At 45.4% G+C, this 21,004-nt stretch overlaps 2 protein-coding genes across 3 annotated transcripts; one reads left to right on the forward strand and one right to left on the reverse strand.

Moving 5' to 3' along the window:
• Window positions 1-244: 244 nt before the first annotated feature.
• RWDD2B (RWD domain containing 2B) lies at window positions 245-20,737 on the reverse strand. Of its 2 annotated transcripts, none has more exons than XR_010840828.1 (6): window positions 20,544-20,720; window positions 15,328-15,502; window positions 2,562-2,788; window positions 2,162-2,229; window positions 1,436-2,054; window positions 245-1,122 (listed from the first exon to the last, which is right to left on the reverse strand). XR_010840828.1 is itself a non-coding variant. In XM_059065440.2 (6 exons), the coding sequence occupies exons 3-6, from the start codon at window positions 2,766-2,768 to the stop codon at window positions 888-890; spliced, it is 873 nt and encodes a 290-aa protein (XP_058921423.1). In that variant the 5' UTR covers window positions 2,769-2,788; window positions 15,328-15,502; window positions 20,544-20,737; the 3' UTR covers window positions 245-887. The 2 variants fall into 2 exon arrangements, 1 of the variants encoding a protein (XP_058921423.1); XM_059065440.2 differs by having other exon boundaries at window positions 1,692-2,054; window positions 20,544-20,737.
• On the forward strand, window positions 7,997-10,705 carry LOC131757715 (uncharacterized). The gene is given in 2 exon segments (XM_059065441.2): window positions 7,997-10,162; window positions 10,629-10,705. Coding segments are annotated over 2 exon segments (1,944 nt in total). The 5' UTR covers window positions 7,997-8,248; the 3' UTR covers window positions 10,659-10,705.
• Window positions 20,738-21,004: the final 267 nt, after the last annotated feature.

Below are 21,004 nucleotides of genomic sequence, written 5' to 3' on the forward strand. Positions count from 1 at the left end.
TTGATGTATAGTTGAGGCCTATTAAAAAGTTGGAGCTCTGCTCGTGCTTCAAAGACTTCTGTGAGGTGAGCCAAGGAGCAGGGCAGAGCATTCAGTAGACAAAAATAGAGATGAACTGAAAACTTCGTTTAAGAAAAATTTCACTAATCGTTGTATCAAATGCCTGGGGTAGATGCAAAACTAATGCTTTGAAAAAAATATATTTGGCAAACTCACTTTTAACTGCTAGTAACAGGCACAGAAATATAAATAAAACTGGTTTTATTTCATAATAAGCTGTCTAGAGATAGGCAGCGGCTAGTGTTCGATCAGTAGTTTAACAGCTTGAGGACTGGCATCTCTGTGGCTCTTTTGGCCTTTCCTTCCCTCGTGGTTGAAAGGACTACCGCAGCTCCAGCCATCACTTTGGTATTTCGGACAGAAAGAGAGGGAAGGGGTGCCCTAGCTGCATCTAATCATTTAATCAGGGAAGCCAAAGTTTTCCCAAAGGTTCCCTGCTCCCCTTGCCCCCAGCTGCAAGAGAGCCCGGACAGAGTGAGCATTAAGCCTTCCCAGGTTCTTAGTGGAGGCAGATAAAGGGGAAGGGGATTGTGAATAAGTGGCAAGTTATCACCAACACTATCGTCCGCAAATAGAATTCTCTTTCAAAATAGGTAGTTTATATGTCGTCATGTCTATCAACAATTTTAAAATTATAATTTAAAACTCAGTTCTGCGCTCAATCATGAATATTTTTAACAGATGCATTTCAGCTATACTACTTTTCCTCTTTTTTTCCCCCTTAACATTTTAGAATGGGACTAAAGTGAAATCACTTAATCTTTCAAGAAAGAGTCGGGGAGAAAGTCAAAAGACCAACAGTAGCAAAACACTTTCAACTCCTCTGCTCACTGTCCTTCCACACCAAAGAACATCTGGAAAACATCCCCACATCCTCTGGCATTTAAAAACTGATACAGTTGACCAAAGTCCATGTGGTTTCCTCTGGCTCCATTAACACTGAATACTTTTTCCTCAAAAACTGAAAATTTTCTTTGTCTTTCCATTTCCTCATTTGTACCATCAAAAGCAATGTCTTCTCGATGGCGAATTAAAATTCTCTTCCAGTTTAATTTTCTGAGTCTGAAAGAAATTTCAGAGTAGAAATTTTGAAAATGTGTTGTGTATTCTAAAGCACTGAAAATAGAAGTTTTAAAACAGATTTCTCAGTGCCTTTTCCTAGAAGTAAAGAAATCTACTTTTATCTCACATGGATTTTATTTTAATCAAATATGATTCTGGTTATAATCCCACCCCCAAACTCACTTATTGCCATTATCACTGCCTCGTATTAGCATTTTAGAAATGTGGAAATTGCTGAACCTCGACCTCCCAAAGGGACTTCTCAGAAATGAGATTAGAAACCCCCTTGTTTCACAGGGTTCACACAACTTACAGCATCACTAAGATGAGGGAATAATCAGATCCATAGACATGGAGGGGACAGTAGACACCATCTTGGGCAGGGGCTCGATTTAACATCTATCTACAGAACATCTTCTTTGTGCCCTGTATCAGGCGAAGGGAGTGATGCTGACCATATGTGAGTGCTGTTTTAGACTGAGTCCCCATACATACTGATTTCTACATCTCTATTATCGTGTTTAGTACTAAAATTATTGACAAGGCATACGAAAGTTGTGAAAGCCAACCTTGACCAGAATTCTTCACAGGCACTTTGTGGGCCTTCCACACAAACAACACCAGGTTTCCCAGGCATGCTAAACCCAGATAGGGAAAGCTCCTTTGCCCACTCTAGAATGTTCTTTCGTTTGCATTTGTTGTAGATGTGATGGCTGTAGATCCAGAGTCTTGTGAGAATGAGGTCAACTGGCTGGACTGTACTTCCTGGAGCAGGGGAAGGTGTGTTGTCTTTGCAGACATAGCCAGAAGCGTGTTCTCTAACCCACTCTGTGGCATTCAATATACAGACATCTCCGAGACAATTCTTCTGTAGGTATGTGGTCAGATCTGCATTCAGCTGAGCCTGCTGGGATCTACTTAATAATACTGATCTGATGGAAAAGATACGGGATTAAAAAATTAAATCAATTTTCTTGGAACAGAAAACAAACTTGAGAATTGCTTTTATTCTCAGAGTTGGCCAGTTTCTGTAACATACCTGACAGTAATTTCAGGCAGAACTGTAGGGTATTTAAAGGGAAGAACACAGGCCAGAGAAAACATCACCTGATTAAAAAAAAAAGAGAGAGAGAGAAAAAATGCCGTAAGTGCTGTTTTAAGTTGAGATATGTTTCAAAAGTAAACATGAGGGCTTCCCTGGTGGCGCGGTGGTTGAGAGTCCGCCTGCCGATGCAGGGGACACGGGTTCATGCCCCGGTCCGGGAAGGTCCCACATGCCGCGGAGCAACTAGGCCCGTAAGCCATGGCCGCTGAGCCTGCGCGTCCGGAGCCTGTGCTCCACAACGGGAGAGGCCACAACAGTGAGAGGCCCGTGTACCGCAAAAAAAAAAAAAAAAAAGTAAACATGAAACATACTTCCAAAAGTAAAATTAAATTACCATTGCTTCCTCAGATATGTCCAGGTTCATAGTGATAGTAAAGTAAACTTTTGAAGATCGTCCTTCCATTGTCCTCTTTTCAATACAATCTTTTAGCTCTGCTAAAGCCAGCTGGTCATTCACTATGAGCTCATTCACACCGGGGAACATACTGGCTAGCAGGTCTAACTCAGAGAGCTGGGCCTCTGCCTGTTCAATCTCAATCATTTTTGGATATCTGTAGGGTTCTAGGAAGATAGGATAATAGAGACATTTACAAGTATTATACAATCTTGGGAGAACTCAATATGGGTACTTACTGAATATGGATACTTATTGAAAATTTGATTTCTTCATAAAATATGAAATTTAATCAGAATACCTTCTGGTTATTCTACTTTCAGTGTAATATGCTAAGGACCCAAAGAACAGGACAATACAATGAGAGCCATAAAACTCTAATAATAAGCAGGCACCAAATTCCTCTGTTTCTAGATAGTTGATGTGGCATCTTGAGCTGCCACAATGAGCAATTACATTGAAGTAAACTAATTATGTACTAATTAGTAAACTAATTATTGATAGTCAAATGCCGTATCAATGATATAACAAGGACAGAGGCTCTGATCGGTTACCTTGGAAAGTCAGAATGAAAAGAATAAGTAAGAGAGTTAGTTATGTGGATGGTTAATTTTTCCCTCTTAACTTAATATTCATTAGTTTTTTTAAAAAAAGTAGAAGAATGTGAAAAAGGGAAAATAAAGGCTAATTATCCCACAGCTCAAGTAACCCATGTTAACATTAAAAAAAAGTACAAGATTATAAAATTCAAATGGCAGAGAAAGGTTAAAAAATGAAGATACAGTTTTCTGCTGGTGATTGCTTCCCCTATCTGTCCAAGTCCCCCATCCAAGGCAGAGTTTTTGGTTTGTCAGAAACAGAAAACATTTTAGGCATTATACATATATGGAAAACACATGTTGGTATAATGTGTAAATAAATGTAGAGAATTAAATATATAATTAAAATGTATCTACAGGGGATCATATGTACACATCTTTTTTCCTTACTTTCTATCCCTCTTCCCCCCTTTTTCCTTACTTTCTATCCCTCTTCTCCCCAAATATATTTTGGAGATCTATTCACTGTCAGCACATATTGTTCTATCTCATTCTTTCTAGTGGTTCACTGTCATACTGAATCATGTAGACAGGTCATAATTTATTGCGTTTGTTATCTACTGATGGGCACTTGGGTTGCTTCCAGATTTTTTCTATTATGAACACTTCTCTAATGGTAGTTTATATATATATATGTGCATGTTGAACTGTGAATACTGTATATTCAAGAATCAGTTTGTAGAGGTGGCTGGTTGGTACAGCATTTAAAAATTTTGGTAGATATTGCCAAGTTGCCTTCCAGAAAGTTGCTACATGGAAGTTTAAAACTTTTACACAGTCCCCTCCTTTAAAAAAAATTCTAAATACACAGTCTTTTGATGGTGTTTTGTGTCTGTGTGTGCCATTCATTAGTTTTTATTTTTAAGGAGGCAAACTCACCAGCCTTTTCTTTTACAGATTCTGGACTTTGAATCTTTGTTAGAAAAGTCTTCCCCACTCCAAGGTTATAAAGGTTACCAGGCTGCTAATCAAAATATGATTTAAAAAATTTTTAGAATTTGATAAATTGATTTTAATTTCATTTGCAAGAAAAAGTGTGGGGCTTTCTAATAAAACACAAAGGCTGAGCACATGTATTTATTTCTCTTTCTCTCTTTTTCCCCCATTTAAACTAGAGTAAAGGAACAGATTCTTAAATACAAAGGGAGAGGAAATAATAGGTAAAAGCTGTCAACAAAATTCTGGAAGATGGAAAGGGGTGAATGAATTATAACAGATTTCAGCTTTCTTCCCTCTGTTAACTGCTTGGTCAGATGGGGAAGGGAGCTGCAGAACTTCAGAAAGGCTCAGTACTGTCAACACCACCTACCTTGGAAAGCAGCAGTGTGTATGCAGTAGAAAACATGAATTTGTTGAAAGTCTAGAGTCTAGACTTGAACTAGACTCTAGTTCAGCATCTCTTAATATTGGCACTATTGACATTTTGGATGAGATAACTCTGTGTGTGTGTGTGTGTGTGTGTGTGTGTGTGTGTGTGTGTGTGTGAATCTCTATCTTTTAATTATAATATTTAGACATTTATATTTAATGCAATATTAATATGTTAGGTCTTAAGTTAACCATTTGGTTTTCTATTTGTTTTCCATTTCTTTGTTTTTCCTGCCTTTTTGAAAATATTTTGCAATTCCATTTTGGTTAATCTATAATGTTTTTGCATGTATTTCTTCTTATAGCTTTTTTAGTGGTTACTCTAAATTATATATACATAACATTATATATATATAATTACACACATATGTATATACAAATTATAACAGTCTACTGGTATCATATTTTACCAGTGTCAGTAAAATACAGAAATCTTATGTCACTTTTACTTTTACCTTCCTCCGTTAATAATATAGTGATCTTAAATTTTTCTTCTACTTATATTTAGAACAACAGCATAATAATTTTTGATTCAGCCATCAAATATGATGTAGAAAACTCAAGGAAAATCCATGTTATTAATTCATATTTTTGCTCAGTCATGATATTTCCTCCATAATTCCTTTATTATTTCTTTTCTGTTTAGAAAACTTACTTTGGCAATTGTTTTAGGGTAAGTCTTACAAATTCTCTTAGTTTTCCTTTATCATAGAATGTCTTGATTTCTCCTTCATTCCTGAAGCATATTTTCACGGGATATAAGTATTCTGGGACGATAGTTCTTTACTTTCAGCATTTGAACAGTATTATGCCTCTTCCTTCTGGTCTCCATAGTTTCTGATGAAAAAAATGCTCTCTTATTTGAATTGTTTACCCTTATAGCTAAGGTTCATTTTGCTCTTGCTGCTTTCAAGACTTTTTTCTTTTAGTTTTCAGAAGTTTGACTATGATGTGTCTTGATGTGGATTTCTTTGGGTTCATCTTGCTTGACATTAATCTGGTCTCCTGAATCTGTGTATACCTTTTGACAAATTTGGGGAATTTTCAGCCATTATTTCTTCAAGTACATTTTCAGTTCTGTCCTCTTTCTCCTCTCCTTCTGGGATGACATGAATGTCAGATCTTTTGTTATAGTCTCACATGTCCCTAAAACTCTATTTTTGGTCTATTTTTTCTCTGTTATTCAGATTGGGTAATTTTTGTTGTAACTTCCAGTTTGCTGATCCTTTCCTTTGCTCCTTTCCTTCTGGTGTTGATTGTATCTACTGTGTTTTTAATTTTGCTTGTTATATTTTTCATTTCTAACATTTCTTTTTAGTTCTTCTTTATATTTTCTGTTTCTCTACTGAGACTCTATTTCTTTCATTTGCTTCAAGTGTGTTTATAATTGCTTGTTGAAAATTTTTATGATAGGGGTTTTAAAATCTTTGTCAGATAGTTCTCCCATCTCTGTCATTCTGGTATTGGCATCTATTGATTTTTTTTTCATTTAGTTTGAGATTGTCATTGTCCTTGGTATGATGAGCGATTTTGATTGAAACTTGGACCTTTGGGGTATTAAGAGACTCTGGATATTATTTAAATCTTCCATTTTAGCATGCTTTATCTGATAATGCTTCAGGAGGGGAAGAGGTGGGTGCTGCTTCATTACTACCAAGTGTGATAGAAATCCAGGTTCCCTATTCAGCTTTTATTGACATCTAAGGTGAGTGGGGGAGTGGAGAGAGTTCTTCATTACTGCTGTAGGGCCTCAACTATACTTACACCCCTACTTCCCTATCGATACTTTTGAGCTTTAAGCTTTTTCGCTGGCAATAAGATAATGGAATGTCCCCGCCCTGGGCAGAAACCGCTCCGAGCAAACAAGTATGGCGGGGGATGAAACCTCAGCAAACCAGTATGGCGGGTGATAAGAATGATTAAGCCAGAGTTTAAAGGTCGCCCTAGCCAACCATAACTCATGTGACTCAACCCCCACTCCGGTAAATGTAAAGTAGGCATCCAACAGCTAACCAATCAAGGAACTAGAGCCAAGACCCCCACTCCGGTAAATGTAAAGCAGGCATCCAACAGCTAACCAATCAAGGAACTAGAGCCAAGTCCCCACTCCGGTCCAGGAACAAACAAACCAATGAGGAAAAAACCCTTGATATATCCACACTTTGCATAATGAAAACTATAAAATGTATGTAATTCCGCTTGGGGGGGTTCCTCTTCGGCCTCCTGCGTGAGGACCAAGGAACCCCGGTGCACCGGCTCCTAATAAACCTCTTGCGTGTTGCAGCGACTCTCGACTCTTGGCGGTTCTTGGGCGAGCTGGGACCCCTCAGAGACCGTTCAGGTCTAACAGATTGGGGGCTCGTCCGGGATCCCCACTCGCCCCGGGTCGCCGGAACCTCGGGAGTTGGAGGTATCAGGTAGGCCTAATTGTCTGTCTGTTCGTCTTCTGTCCTCTGTAAGCCGCCATCAGAAAGAAGCCGCGCGAACCGGTTCTCTGTGAAATCTGTATTGGACTCCTGGCTAGGCAGACGTGCCAATAGCTGGTGTCCACGGACCCTGGGGGACGCCCTGGTGGTCCATCTGGAAGGAGAGACAAATTTTGTCTCCCCTTCATCGGTCCTGGCAGGATATACAAACTGCCATCTGAATCTGAGTTGGTTGCGGTTTTAAAACGAGCTCGCGGCGGCAATATTAATGTGTGTCTTCTGAAATTTTATTGTTCTCCTGTGCTCTATCTTTCTCCTGACGGACGATAATGGGACAAACTATGACGACGTCTCTCTCTCTCACTCTAAGTCACTGGACCGAAGTTAAGTCTAGGGCCCAGCCCGTGGACGGTATGAGGCCGGTAGCGGCCCCCGGCGCGCCGGGCCCGGGTCTTCCCGGAGTCGGGTTGCTTGGGAATGCAGCCCAAAGCGGGTGGTAAACTCCATCTAAGGCTAAATACCGGCACGAGACCGATAGTCAACAAGTACCGTAAGGGAAAGTTGAAAAGAACTTTGAAGAAAGAGTTCAAGAGGTAAACGGGTGGGGTCCGCGCAGTCCGCCCGGAGGATTCAACCCGGCGGCGGGTCCGGCCGTGCCGGCGGCCCGGCGGATCTTTCCCGCTCCCCGTTCCTCCCAACCCCTCCCCCCTCGCCTCTCCCCCCGCGTCTCCGCGGGCGGATGGGGACGGGGGGGTCGCGGCGGTAGGCGGGCGGGGCCGGGGGTGGGGCCGGGGGTGGGGCCGGCGGGGGACCGCCCCCCGGCCGGCGACCGGCAGCCGCCGGGCGCATTTCCACCGCGGCGGTGCGCCGCGACCGGCTCCGGGACGGCTGGGAAGGCCAATGGGGAAGGTGGCTCGGGGGGGCGTCGTCGCGGTCGTCGCGGTCGTCATCGTCTCGGCGGCTGGCCAGCGGCGGCGGCGCCGGCGTCGGCGGCGTCGGCGTCGGCGGCATCGGCGTCGGCGGCGGCGGGCCCACCCCTCCCCGAGTGTTACAGCCCCCCGGCAGCAGGGCTCGCCGAATCCCGGGGCCGAGGGAACCAGACCCGTCGCCGCGCTCTAACACGTGCGCTCATGCTCCACCTCCCCCGGCGCCGCTCGTGGGGGGGCCCAAGTCCTTCTGATCGAGGCCCCTCCAATACTGGCCCTTTTCCTCTGCAGATCTTTATAACTGGGAGATGCATAACCCTACTTTCTCTGAAAATCCACAGGCTCTCACTGCTTTAATAGAGTCTCTTGTTTTCTCCCATCAGCCTACCTGGGATGATTGCCAGCAGCTTCTGCAGACTCTCCTCACCACTGAGGAAAGACAAAGAGTCCTCTTAGAAGCTAGGAAAAATGTTTTAGGCACAAACGGGCAGCCCACCCAGCTGCCTAATGAGATTGACGCTGGCTTCCCTCTTGTCAGACCGAACTGGGATTTTAACACTCCTGAAGGTAAGGAGCACCTGAAAATGTATCGCCAGGCTCTAGTGGCGGGTCTCCATGGAGCGGCCAGACGGCCCACGAATTTGGCAAAGGTAAGAGAGGTAACTCAGGGGCCCCAGGAATTACCAACTGTGTTCCTAGAGCGGCTAATGGAAGCCTTCCGGCGGTTTACTCCCTATGACCCCACTTCTGAGGAACACAAGGCCACCATAGCTATGGCTTTTATTGACCAGGCGGCCCCTGATATCAGAAAGAAGTTACAGAGACTAGATGGTCTCCAGGGTTTCTCTCTCCAGGATCTAGTTAAGGAGGCAGATAAGGTATACAATAAGAGAGAAACCGAGGAAGAAAAGGAAGAAAGGAGACAGAAGGAACAGGACGAGAGAGAGGAAAGGAGACAGAAAGAACAGGAAGCCCATGAATTAAGGCGGGACAAGCGGCAAGAGAGGAATTTGAGTAAGATACTGGCCACTGTAGTCAGAGGAGGAAATATTAGAGACAGGAATAGACAGGAAGGGCGGACAGGAAGGCGACCATTAGACAAGGATCAATGTGCTTACTGTAAAGAAAAAGGTCACTGGGTAAGAGAATGCCCTAAAAAGAAGAATGGGGGAAAACCAACCAGAGACAAAATTTTACCCCTGGAAGAGGAAAATTAGGGAAGTCAGGGCTCGGACCCTCTCCCCGAGCCCAGGGTAACCCTGAAAGTTGAGGGGGAACCAGTTCAGTTTTTGGTGGATACTGGAGCTCAGCACTCAGTCCTCCTGCAACCAAGAGGGCCTCTCTCAGACAAGCGGTCATGGGTCCAAGGGGCTACAGGAAATAAACAATATTCTTGGACCACCCGCCGGACTGTAGATCTTGGAATGGGGCAAGTGACCCACTCATTTCTGGTCATTCCAGAATGCCCCTATCCGCTGTTGGGGAGAGACCTACTCTCCAAAGTCGGGGCACAGATTCACTTCCAGCCCGAGGGACCCACCATAACGGATAGCCAGGGAAGGCTCCTCCAGATTTTAACTATGAAATTAGAAGATGAACACAGGATCTATGAGAAACCCTCACCTCCTCAAACTGATATGCAGGACTGGATGACCAGGTTCCCTCAGGCCTGGGCTGAGACTGCTGGGATGGGGATGGCAAAATACCGCCCCCCGGTGGTAGTGGAACTTAAGGCTACCGCCACACCAGTAACAATCCGCCAATACCCTATGAGCAAAGAGGCTCGGGACGGCATCCGTCCGCATATACAGAGACTGCTGGAATTAGGAATCCTGGTGAGATGCCAATCAGCATGGAACACACCTCTCCTGCCTGTTAAGAAGCCAGGGACTAATGATTACAGGCCAGTACAGGATCTACGAGAGGTAAACAAGCAGGTAACAGACTTACACCCCACTGTGCCAAATCCTTATAACCTCTTGAGTACTCTCCCACCTCAACATACTTGGTACACTGTCTTGGATCTTAAGGATGCTTTCTTTTGTTTGAGACTTTCCTCCCTCAGCCAGCCCTACTTTGCTTTCGAGTGGAAGGACCCTGCCTCAGGAATAGCAGGCCAGCTGACTTGGACACGCCTGCCTCAAGGATTTAAAAATTCTCCTACCATCTTCGATGAAGCGCTGCATCAGGACCTGGCATCGTACAGAGAATCTAACCCCCAGGTAATTCTGCTTCAATATGTTGATGATATTCTTTTAGCTGCGGAAACCCGAGAGGACTGCATCAAGGGGACTGAAAGACTGCTGACGGAACTTGAAACATTGGGATACCGGGCATCAGCGAAGAAAGCCCAAATCTGTCAGCGACAGGTCAGTTACCTGGGGTATTTACTAAAAGAAGGACAGAGATGGCTCTCAGAAAGCAGAAAAGACACTGTGGCCCGAATACCTGCCCCTAAGAGTCCCAAACAGGTCAGAGAATTCTTGGGGACGGCTAGATTCTGCAGGCTATGGATTCCGGGGTTTGCTGAACTGGCAGCCCCTCTGTACCCCCTAACCAAGAGCGGCACCCCATTCACATGGGGTGACAAGGAACAACGGGCTTTTGACCAAATTAAGAGAGCCTTGCTATCAGCCCCGGCCCTAGGGCTACCCGATGTAACTAAACCTTTTCATCTATATGTGGCAGAAAACAAAGGTATTGCAAAGGGAGTACTGACTCAAAAGCTGGGCCCTTGGAATCGCCCTGTTGCATACCTATCAAAGAAATTAGACCCTGTGGCAGCTGGCTGGCCTGCCTGTCTGAAAATAATTGCTGCCGTGGCCACACTGGTAAAAGATGCAGATAAACTGACTTTAGGACAAAATCTGACAATAACTGCACCTCATGCACTAGAAAGTGTAATTCGCCAACCGCCTGATAGATGGCTCACCAACGCCAGAATAACACATTATCAGACTCTACTCCTGAATTCGGACCGCATTAAATTTACTTCAGCCACCGGGCTGAACCCTGCTACACTGTTACCGGACCCTGACATAGAAGGCACCACCATCATTCATGACTGTCAAGAGGTGCTAGCGGCAGCGCACGGAACCAGACCAGACCTGACAGACCAGCCCCTCCCGGACGCTACCCTTACCTGGTTTACGGATGGGAGCAGCTTCCTAGAAGAAGGTAAGCGACGGGCGGGGGCTGCAGTGGTAGACGGGAAAGAAATTATATGGGCTGCCGCGCTGCCGCAGGGAACCTCCGCTCAGCGGGCTGAACTAATAGCCATGACTAAAGCTTTGGAGTTGGCTGAAAATAAAAAGGTTAACATCTATACGGACAGTAGGTATGCCTTCGCTACCGCTCATGTCCATGGGGCCATCTATCAACAGAGAGGGTTACTAACTTCGGCGGGAAAAGAAATTAAGAATAAAGAAGAAATAGTAGCCCTGCTGGCAGCCCTGATGCTCCCAACCAAAGTTAGCATTATTCACTGCCCTGGGCATCAAAAAGGGAATTCGCCACTAATAAAAGGAAATAATATGGCCGATCGAGTGGCCCGAGAAGTGGCATTAGGAGAAATTATCCTGGAACTGACTAACACAGACCCTGAGACACCAGTGCCCACCCCAACCAAGGGGTCCTTGTCCCCCCAGCAAACAAAGTCTATGTTACAGCAAATCCATAGATGGACACATCTGGGCACTAAGAAAATGGTGTCTCTGTTGCAAAAGGCGGGCTATGATACCCCTGGATTAACCAAATTGGCCGAGCAAATTGCTCGGGAATGTATTCCATGCCAGCAGGTGAACACAAACAAAGGAAATGTGGCCAGCGGTAAGAGGCTCCGAGGAGACCGACCTGGAGCTTACTGGGAAGTCGACTTCACTGAAATCCGTCCAGGAAGATACGGTAACAGATATCTCTTAGTTTTCATAGACACTTTTTCAGGATGGATAGAAGCTTTCCCAACGAAAAAGGAGACAGCTACTATGGTGACCAAGAAGATCTTAGAAGAAATTTTCCCGCGGTTCGGGGCACCAAAGGTAATAGGATCCGATAATGGTCCCGCCTTCGTTGCCCAGGTAAGTCAGGGTGTGGCCAAATACCTGGGGACTGATTGGAAATTACATTGTGCCTATAGACCCCAGAGTTCAGGACAGGTAGAAAGAATGAATAGAACTCTAAAAGAGACCCTAACTAAATTGTCCATAGAGACTGGCGGTACTGATTGGACGGTGCTCCTTCCCCTGGCCCTGTTTCGGGCCAGAAACACTCCTTCTCGCTATCACCTCACTCCTTTCGAAATTCTGTACGGGGCACCTCCCCCTCTGCTCACACTGGGGGAAAGTATCAGCCCCGACTGTCAAAATAACACTGATCTGTATGCCAGGCTGTTGGGGCTCCAGCTGGTTCAGAAGGAAGTGTGGTCTCAGTTGGCAGAGGCATACCGGCCGGGGACCCCTGCAGAAGCCCATCCCTTCCAAGTCGGAGACTCTGTGTACGTCCGCCGGCATCGGACCCAGACGCTGGAACCCCGCTGGAAGGGCCCCTACATCGTACTGCTCACCACTCCAACTGCAGTCAAGGTAGACGGCATAGCTGCCTGGATCCACGCCTCGCACGTTAAGGCGGCCCCAACATCCACCGGAGGCTTGACCCCATTCCCAACTTCAGCAACACCAGAATGGAAAGTCCAGAAAACCAGCAACCCGCTCAAGCTCAAGCTCCTGCGATCATCCGGCTCATAATCCTGACTCTGCTGCCTCAGCTAATCGTGAGTGACTTTAGCCCTCACATGCCCCAGCGGCTGACCTGGCAAGTCATCTCCCAGACTGGAGATGTGATCTGGTCGGTTAGTCACACCGCACCCCCTTGGACTTGGTGGCCTGATCTGTTTCCTGATGTATGTAAGTTGGCAATTGGGATGTCAGCATGGGGCATGTCTGATCATTATGACCTAGCTAACACCCCACATGATAACTCGGATAAAATTTTCCTCAAATTTGGGCCGGAACCTGTGACTCTTACCCTGGCTGTGCTTTTAGGGTTGGGAATGGCGGCTGGAATAGGGACAGGCGCAACAGCCCTTATCCAGCAACCTCACTATTATGATAGCCTGAGACAGGCTGTGGATGTTGAACTCCGGGCATTAGAAAGCTCTATAACTCAGTTAAAGGAGTCACTTACTTCACTCTCTGAGGTAGTGATGCAAAACCGGAGGGGATTAGATCTACTATTTCTTAAAGAAGGAGGACTCTGTGCCGCATTAAAAGAAGAATGTTGTTTTTATATTGATCATTCTGGGGCTATCACCGAAACTATGGACAGGCTTAGGGAGCGCCTGGACAAAAGGCAACAAGAAAGGGAAAATCAAAAAGGATGGTTCCAATCATGGTTTGACAAATCACCCTGGCTTACTACTTTAATTTCCACCTTGTTAGGACCCCTCATTATTTTGTTGCTGCTCTTAACTTTTGGACCATGCATTTTAAATCGCTTGATAGCCTTTATCAGACAACGTGTCAGTGCAGTGCAAGTGTTAATGCTAAGACAACAATATCAAAGCTTGCAGAGAGAGACTGAAATTTCATGATTGAAATTAGTTGCAAAAAGAAAAGGGGGGAATGTAGGGCCTCAACTATACTTACACCCCTACTTCCCTATCGATACTTTTGAGCTTTAAGCTTTTTCGCTGGCAATAAGATAATGGAATGTCCCCGCCCTGGGCAGAAACCGCTCCGAGCAAACAAGTATGGCGGGGGATGAAACCTCAGCAAACCAGTATGGCGGGTGATAAGAATGATTAAGCCAGAGTTTAAAGGTCGCCCTAGCCAACCATAACTCATGTGACTCAACCCCCACTCCGGTAAATGTAAAGTAGGCATCCAACAGCTAACCAATCAAGGAACTAGAGCCAAGACCCCCACTCCGGTAAATGTAAAGCAGGCATCCAACAGCTAACCAATCAAGGAACTAGAGCCAAGTCCCCACTCCGGTCCAGGAACAAACAAACCAATGAGGAAAAAACCCTTGATATATCCACACTTTGCATAATGAAAACTATAAAATGTATGTAATTCCGCTTGGGGGGGTTCCTCTTCGGCCTCCTGCGTGAGGACCAAGGAACCCCGGTGCACCGGCTCCTAATAAACCTCTTGCGTGTTGCAGCGACTCTCGACTCTTGGCGGTTCTTGGGCGAGCTGGGACCCCTCAGAGACCGTTCAGGTCTAACACTGCTGGGTAAGGATGGGAGTTCTAGTGCTACTGTAGGCCTCTAAGGATACCTCCCTGGCTGGGAGTGATAGGAGTACCTCATTATTGCTCCCCAGGTGGCCTCCACTAACACCAGGGTTAGGGGTAGCTTTGTTAATGGTAGGTGGTGTTGAGAGCTCTGACTTTCCACTAGACCTCTCTGAGAACACCCCAGAAGGATAAAAGAGGGTCCCTTGTTATTGCTGCATCATGAAGACGTACAAACTCTTCATGTGGTCTGACATGGACCTGACATGGGGCTGACACTGACACTGTAGTGCAGTCTTTGTTACTGCCTAGTAGGGAGGAAAGTCCTGGGTCCCAACTCAGACATTTTTGGCAACTTTCTGACAAGGGGTGGGCATTAGGTGCTTATTACAGCTCAGTGAAGATGGAATCTAGGCTCCCTTTGCTGGTGTTAGTAGGGGAGAGGCCACAGTGTTTTCGTGCGATTTGCCTGGTATACAGTATTTATTATTTAAATGTTTTCTGTCTTGCTAGACTGTACTTTTCTTGATACCTTATTAGATAGAGCAGGTTTTTGTTAGGGCTTAAATTTTTCTTTTTTTTTTTTTTCAGGTTGGTACCCTTGGATTTCTGGATACCAATCCAAAGATGACAGAGAGACACAAAGTGAGCAAATGCTGTTGGAAAAATGGCACCAATAGATGTGCTCAATGGTTGCCACAAACCTTCAATTTGTAAAAATCACAGTATCTGCAAAGTGCAATAAAATGAGGTATGCCTGTATACTCAAACAGTAGAATATTATGAGATAATTTTTAAAATGGATATTAACATTGATGTTCATTTTATATGGTTACCTGAAATAGTAGATTGTAGAGCAATATAAATAATCTTAATCAATAAATAATGATATTACTATTCATTCTTATACCATCACACATACTTGAAAAAACATCACAAAGAGAATTCACCAAGCTATTAACAGTTGGCTAAATGTGGGTGGAGGGAAGAAGAGAAGGATTTTCACTTTTTAATTTGTGTGCTTCTATATTGTTTGACGTTTTATGATTAGCATGTAGTACTTCTAAATTCACCAGAAAAAAAAATAAGGGTTATTCTTCCGAATGGAAAAGAAGAGCTCAATCCCACTGTTGCAGAGGCAAACATGGCTTACCTTCTCAATGAGATTTTACTCCGTGAAATCAAACACCATTATTTCAGCTAGTGGTGTCTTCATGGAATTCCTTTTAATCTTTGGTAAAGGTTTATCAAGCAGCGACTATATGTAGAGCGTCATCCTTCACTCCTTCTTGGAACTTTCTATTTAGTTCGAAGATCAGGACTTATATCTAATAAAATATAGAACAACGAAGGTAAAAAGGCCAAGTGTTTAATGACCAGTATAGGTATTATCACGAGGATTAAGATAAGAGCATAATCAATGAAATAGGTCATCAGGAAAGATTTGAGGAAGGCAGCAGGATATGAGTTGAGCCTTGAAGGAAGGGTAAGACTTAGACAAGGGAGGAGGAGGCATAGTGGGGAGAGAGAACTGGTGTGCAAGGCAGGAAAACACAAGAAAAAACAGCATAGGCCTGAACCTGTCCCTTCTTCACAAGCCCAACTACCAAGGTCTAATTCAGGGACTTATCATTTGGAATATTTCTTCTTGTGCTGGTTACTTTCTGATTATTCTCTAAATCCATTCTTGGTCCTTCTTTTCCCTGCCCTGGACTCTGGACAGCTAACCTCTATAGCCTATAGCACCCAAGCCTTCTGCCTTTCTTGTGGTTGGGTTCAGCCAATGCTCTGTCAGGAAGTGGGAGGATGGGAGGAGAAAGAGGATAGGGTATTTCCTCACTACTCCTTCCCTGCTTTGGTGGTATTCTGACAATGGCTGCGACCCTCTATGACCAAGCTTCTGCAGGCAGCCCTTCTTCTTTAGCTCCAGCAGAACTTTCAGCCTAGGTATAGTCATGGTTCCTTTAAACCTGGCCACACCTCTGTAAATAGCCCCTTTAGTAAACAGCCTATTCAAAGTTTCAGAGTTGAGTGTGTATCTATTTCCTTCCAGAACCATGATTCCTCTTACCTGGCCTCCGCCTCTAATCTCTCCATCAACCATCAAGTCACACTTCACATTGTCATTATACCGATTGTATGCAGCATCTAACGGAAGTATACTGAGACAAGCAAGAGGGCGCCAACTATATATTAGGGAAAAGTTCACATAATCGGTGATTGGGCAACAGTGCTGTGGTCTGGGAGAATGGGGTGGAGGTGTGTTAGGTTCCCCGGGGGGAAAGGCATACTGGCTGACGACCCGTGACAGCTACCCAATAGAGTGGAGACAGGCTGGGACCTGGGACCTTTTGCTGCAGTGCTGGCACGCGGACAAATGTCTCCTCGAGCAAAAAAATACAAAGAAACTATAAGGGACTAAAAATGACTACATGCAGGCGCAACTGGGGCAAATTACGAACAACATACAAAAAGCCCAAAAATCCACACAGCACCACCAATGGGGTGGGCCGACCGCCCCCCGACCCCTGGACCCACCCCTATCCTCACCCCATATAAGGAAACGGCTCTCCCTGCCCCGGAGCGAGCAAGGGAACTTGTTACTTGTTTCCGCTCCCTCCTGCTGCAGCAGCAGGGCTTCCAGTAAAGCCTGCCTGAATTTCTTGTCTGGCCCCTTATCAATTTCTATTGATTAAGGAGGCCAAGAACCCTGGTCAGTAACAGAGTGAATTTATCCCAGTTCACCATCTGGCTGTTAGTTTCAAAGATACAGTATCACAAAATGCCAGCGTATTGAGAGTGGATCCACTTCCCAAAGGGTGCCTTGCATGATCCATTATAAGCCCTCTAAGAACATGTCTCTCTATTTATTCAAGTCTTCTTTATTTCATCCAATATAGTTGAGTCATTTCTTTGACATCAGAAAATGGTATTTGGCCAACAATTTAGCTAGTTCACTCTATGGTACTTTTAAATTTATTTATTTATTTATTTATTTATGGCTGTGTTGGGTCTTCGTTTCTGTGCGATGGCTTTCTCTAGTTGTGGCAAGCCGGGGTCACTCTTCATCGCGGTGCGCGGGCCTCTCACTATCGCGGCCTCTCTTGTTGCGGAGCACAGGCTCCAGACGCGCAGGCTCAGTAGTTGTGGCTCACGGGCCCAGCTGCTCCGCGGCATGTGGGATCTTCCCAGACCAGGGCTCGAATCCGTGTCCCCTGCATTGGCAGGCAGATTCTCAACCACTGCGCCACCAGGGAAGCCCCCTATGGTACTTTTAAAGAGCAAAAAAAGTTCTTCCACTTAAAAAGAAATGCAAACTACTCAGAGGTGTCAGGTCAGTAGCTGCAATGGGTCCTGTCAAAAACACACCAAAGATTATGGGAATGATTAATGTGGTGGGGTGTTGACTTCATTAGGATTAACTGGACACGACTCAGGAAAATATGAAAATAACGTCTTGTATACGATAGGCAGTCTCCACAGATCAGAGTATAAACCAATGCCAACACCACCTAATCATTCCCAATCCCAGTGGTTTACAACTCATGTCCTTAAAACACCTTACCAGGGTGTCAATGCCATGCTGGGGAAAAAAAAAATACATAAAGCATTGTGTGCTTAAATAAATTCTTGAAATGCTGAATGACACAAAGCTCAATGGGTTTCCTTAGGGTGACCATGGGTCATCTTCTTGTCCTGACTGGTTTAGTATTTACCCTAGACAAAAGTGACCCCATTTGTACAATAAATTTTTTTTTTTTGGCCATACCTCGCTGCATGTGGAACTTCCCCAACCAGGGATTGAACCCGTTCCCCCTGCATTGGAAGCATGGAGTCTTAACCACTGGATCACCAGAGAAGTCTAGGACAATAAATTATACGGCACCCTTTTTGTGTGTGATTTCTCAGAGTCTTTATTGTTAGATGCCAATATGCACCATGAATTTCTAACAAGAGGGTTTAGTATGCATAGTATCCCAAACCTATCTGACCCCCAAACATTTTGTTGTTGTTGTTGTTTTTTTTGTGCTACGCGGGCCTCTCACTGCTGTGGCTTCTCCCGTTGCGGAGCACAGGCTCCGGACGCACAGGCTCAGTGGCCACGGCTCACGGGCCCAGCAGCTCCACAGCATGTGGGATCTTCCCGGACCAGGGCACGAACCCGTGTCCCCTGCATCGGCAGGCAGACTCTCAACCACTGTGCCACCAGGGAAGCCCTGACCCCCAAACATTTTTTCCAGACCTAATGATATTTGCTCTTCTCTACACAGTTAGAACTGCACATGTCTCCCTCCTTTAAATATAATGTTTGCTTTACTCTCTAGTGACTTTGTATATTTTTATATCCTACTATTTTCACTTGACATCCTAACTTAATTAAGCATTTGCTCAGTTATTAAAAATATCTTCATATATATTTAAAATTCCTGGATTATTGGAATTCCGTATCTTTTCTAGTCGTGTTGGAGTTGGGAAACTAGGAAACAACTTGTTACATGGTTATTAGAGAAGGTGAATTTACTTTGGTTTTTTTATCATAGTGGTTTAAGTATGTACTCTGTAACCAGACTGCCAAGGTGCAACTCCTGGCTCTGCCACTTACCAACTGTGTGACCTTAGGCAGGTGGCTTAATTTTCTGTGCCTCAGTCTCTCCATCTCCAGAATGGGAATGACAGGATGGCTATGAGGATTAAATGAGGATGTGTGGAAAGTGCTTAAGTAGTGCCTGGTAACAGATTAAGTGCCATAAAGTACTTGCTATTATTATTCTATTCATTCAACAAATGTTTCTTGAGCACCTATTGTGGGTCAAGCATTGTTATAAGAGTATAACAATGGACAAACGTAACAAAAAAACTCAGCTCTCAGAGATTTAATCTAGTGGGAGAAGACCACGACAAGAAAACCCACACATATATGTATGTCCAGGGAATAACGGTTATGAGGAAGATAAAGAAGATAAGGCTCAAGTTGCAGGGTGGGTGGTTGAATTTTACACGGGGTGGTCAGGGACAGCCTCTCTGCTAAGGTGACTGCAGGGAAGAGACCTGAAGGCACAGAAGAAGAAACCCATGTGTTTAACTGGGCAAAAAGTTTTCCAGGCAAAAGGAACAGCATGTCCAAAGTCCATGAAGCAGGATGGTGCTACACCAGGCGGCTGGAGCCGAATGAGCCAGGGGCAGGGTTTTAGGACACAAGGTTAGAAAGGAAATATGGGGCAGTTCATGTTGGAACTCATAGGGATGGCTAGGGTTTGGGATTTTATTCTGACTGATATGGAAGGCCACTGGAGGGGTTTGACTTACTTATGAAGAGGCCCGCACTCACTGCTGGGAAGAGGGTAGGGGAACAAGGATGGAAGCAGGGTGACCAGGTAGGCACCACAACAATAGGAGGAGAGGTGATGGCGGCTTGGATTAAGGTATGGCGATGGAGGTGGTAAGCAACTGTTCATGTTCTGGACATAGATTTAGTATAGAACCAACAGGATTATTGATGAATTATACGTGATACGTAAGAATAACTCCAAGGCTTTAAGAAACTGGAAGAATGGATCTGCCATTTACTTAGATGGGGAAGGTGATGGAAATCCGAAGTTTGGTTTTAGACATACTAGGTAATGAAGTGCCTATCAGGACAACTATTAAGCAGAGATGTCCAGCAGGCAGTTAGATGTACAAGTATGAGATCCGGCTGAAGATATAATTTGGGGAGTAATCGACATTTATTTAAAGGCACGTTTGTTTACTCAGTCAGGGAGTGAGTGAATTTGGGAGGAGGCCGCATTGAGTTTGGAGGTCTGGAAGATGAAATGGAAGCAGCAAAGTTTGGGACCAATAGACCTACGGGTGCACAACTACGGGAGTGATGTCACAAGTAAGTGATTTGTCAAATTATTTTCGTAGATGAGATTTCAGTCCCAGAAACACCCTTATGAGAATTTTCTGACTCGAGATTTTAATGAATGTTGTAAGAACGCAGAATGAACCTTGAGTTTCCTGAGCGGAATCCTCCCCACCCCCCAAGTTTTTTTTTTTTTTTAAGGGCGGAGCGCGTCTCGCTGCCCGAGTCCTAACCGTCTCACAAAGTTGCCAGGGCCACTACAGTCACGCAGGCGCCCTCGCCCCTAACGACTGACCAGGCCGGGGTTGGGGGTGAGGGGAAGGGAAAAGGTGAGGGGGCCGTGCGGGGAGGGTAAAGGGGTGGGCGGGGCCAGTAAACCCCGAAGCCAGCTCTAACCAATGAGCGGTGAGAAGGTCGTGGGAAGGCGGTGCCACCAGGTAGCCAATTGGCCGGGATGTGGAAGGGGCCGCAGCAGCGAGGGACCCCCCCCTAATGTCGCTGAGCACCAGTGGACAGGGACTCACCTCGAGCCATGGACCCCCTCGGTGCTGTAACCCCGAGTTTCCTGGCTGTACGGACAGCTCAATTCTCATCCGGAGGGAGCCTCAGAATTCTGGGCCAAGGCAACCGGAAATCTACGAACCGCTCTGGCCCGGCAGCCTGGGAGAGTGAGAGCGAGTCCTCCGGGGCTGGCGCATGCGCACTCGCAGGCCCGCTCTTCCCGGAAACCCGAGCAGAGACCAGTGGGATTCCTGGGCCCGGCTTCCTTCTCGGTCGCGGAGTTTTTGTTTTACCGGATTGACGTTTCCCAGCTGCTGGCGCTGTCAGTGAGAAGCAGAGCCGGCAAGTTTCCTGAGTCAGGAAATGGTCCATTAAAATAACGCTCCTCAAATTTGCAATTGCAGTGGAATCTTTCGGGGATCTTGGTATAATGCAGCTCGGGATTCGGTAGGTAGTGGTGGGGTCCCACTTTCTGCATTGCTAA

The sequence above is a fragment of the Kogia breviceps genome, chromosome 5 (assembly GCF_026419965.1).
Source record: "Kogia breviceps isolate mKogBre1 chromosome 5, mKogBre1 haplotype 1, whole genome shotgun sequence".
In the NCBI taxonomy this organism is placed as follows: domain Eukaryota; kingdom Metazoa; phylum Chordata; class Mammalia; order Artiodactyla; family Physeteridae; genus Kogia; species Kogia breviceps.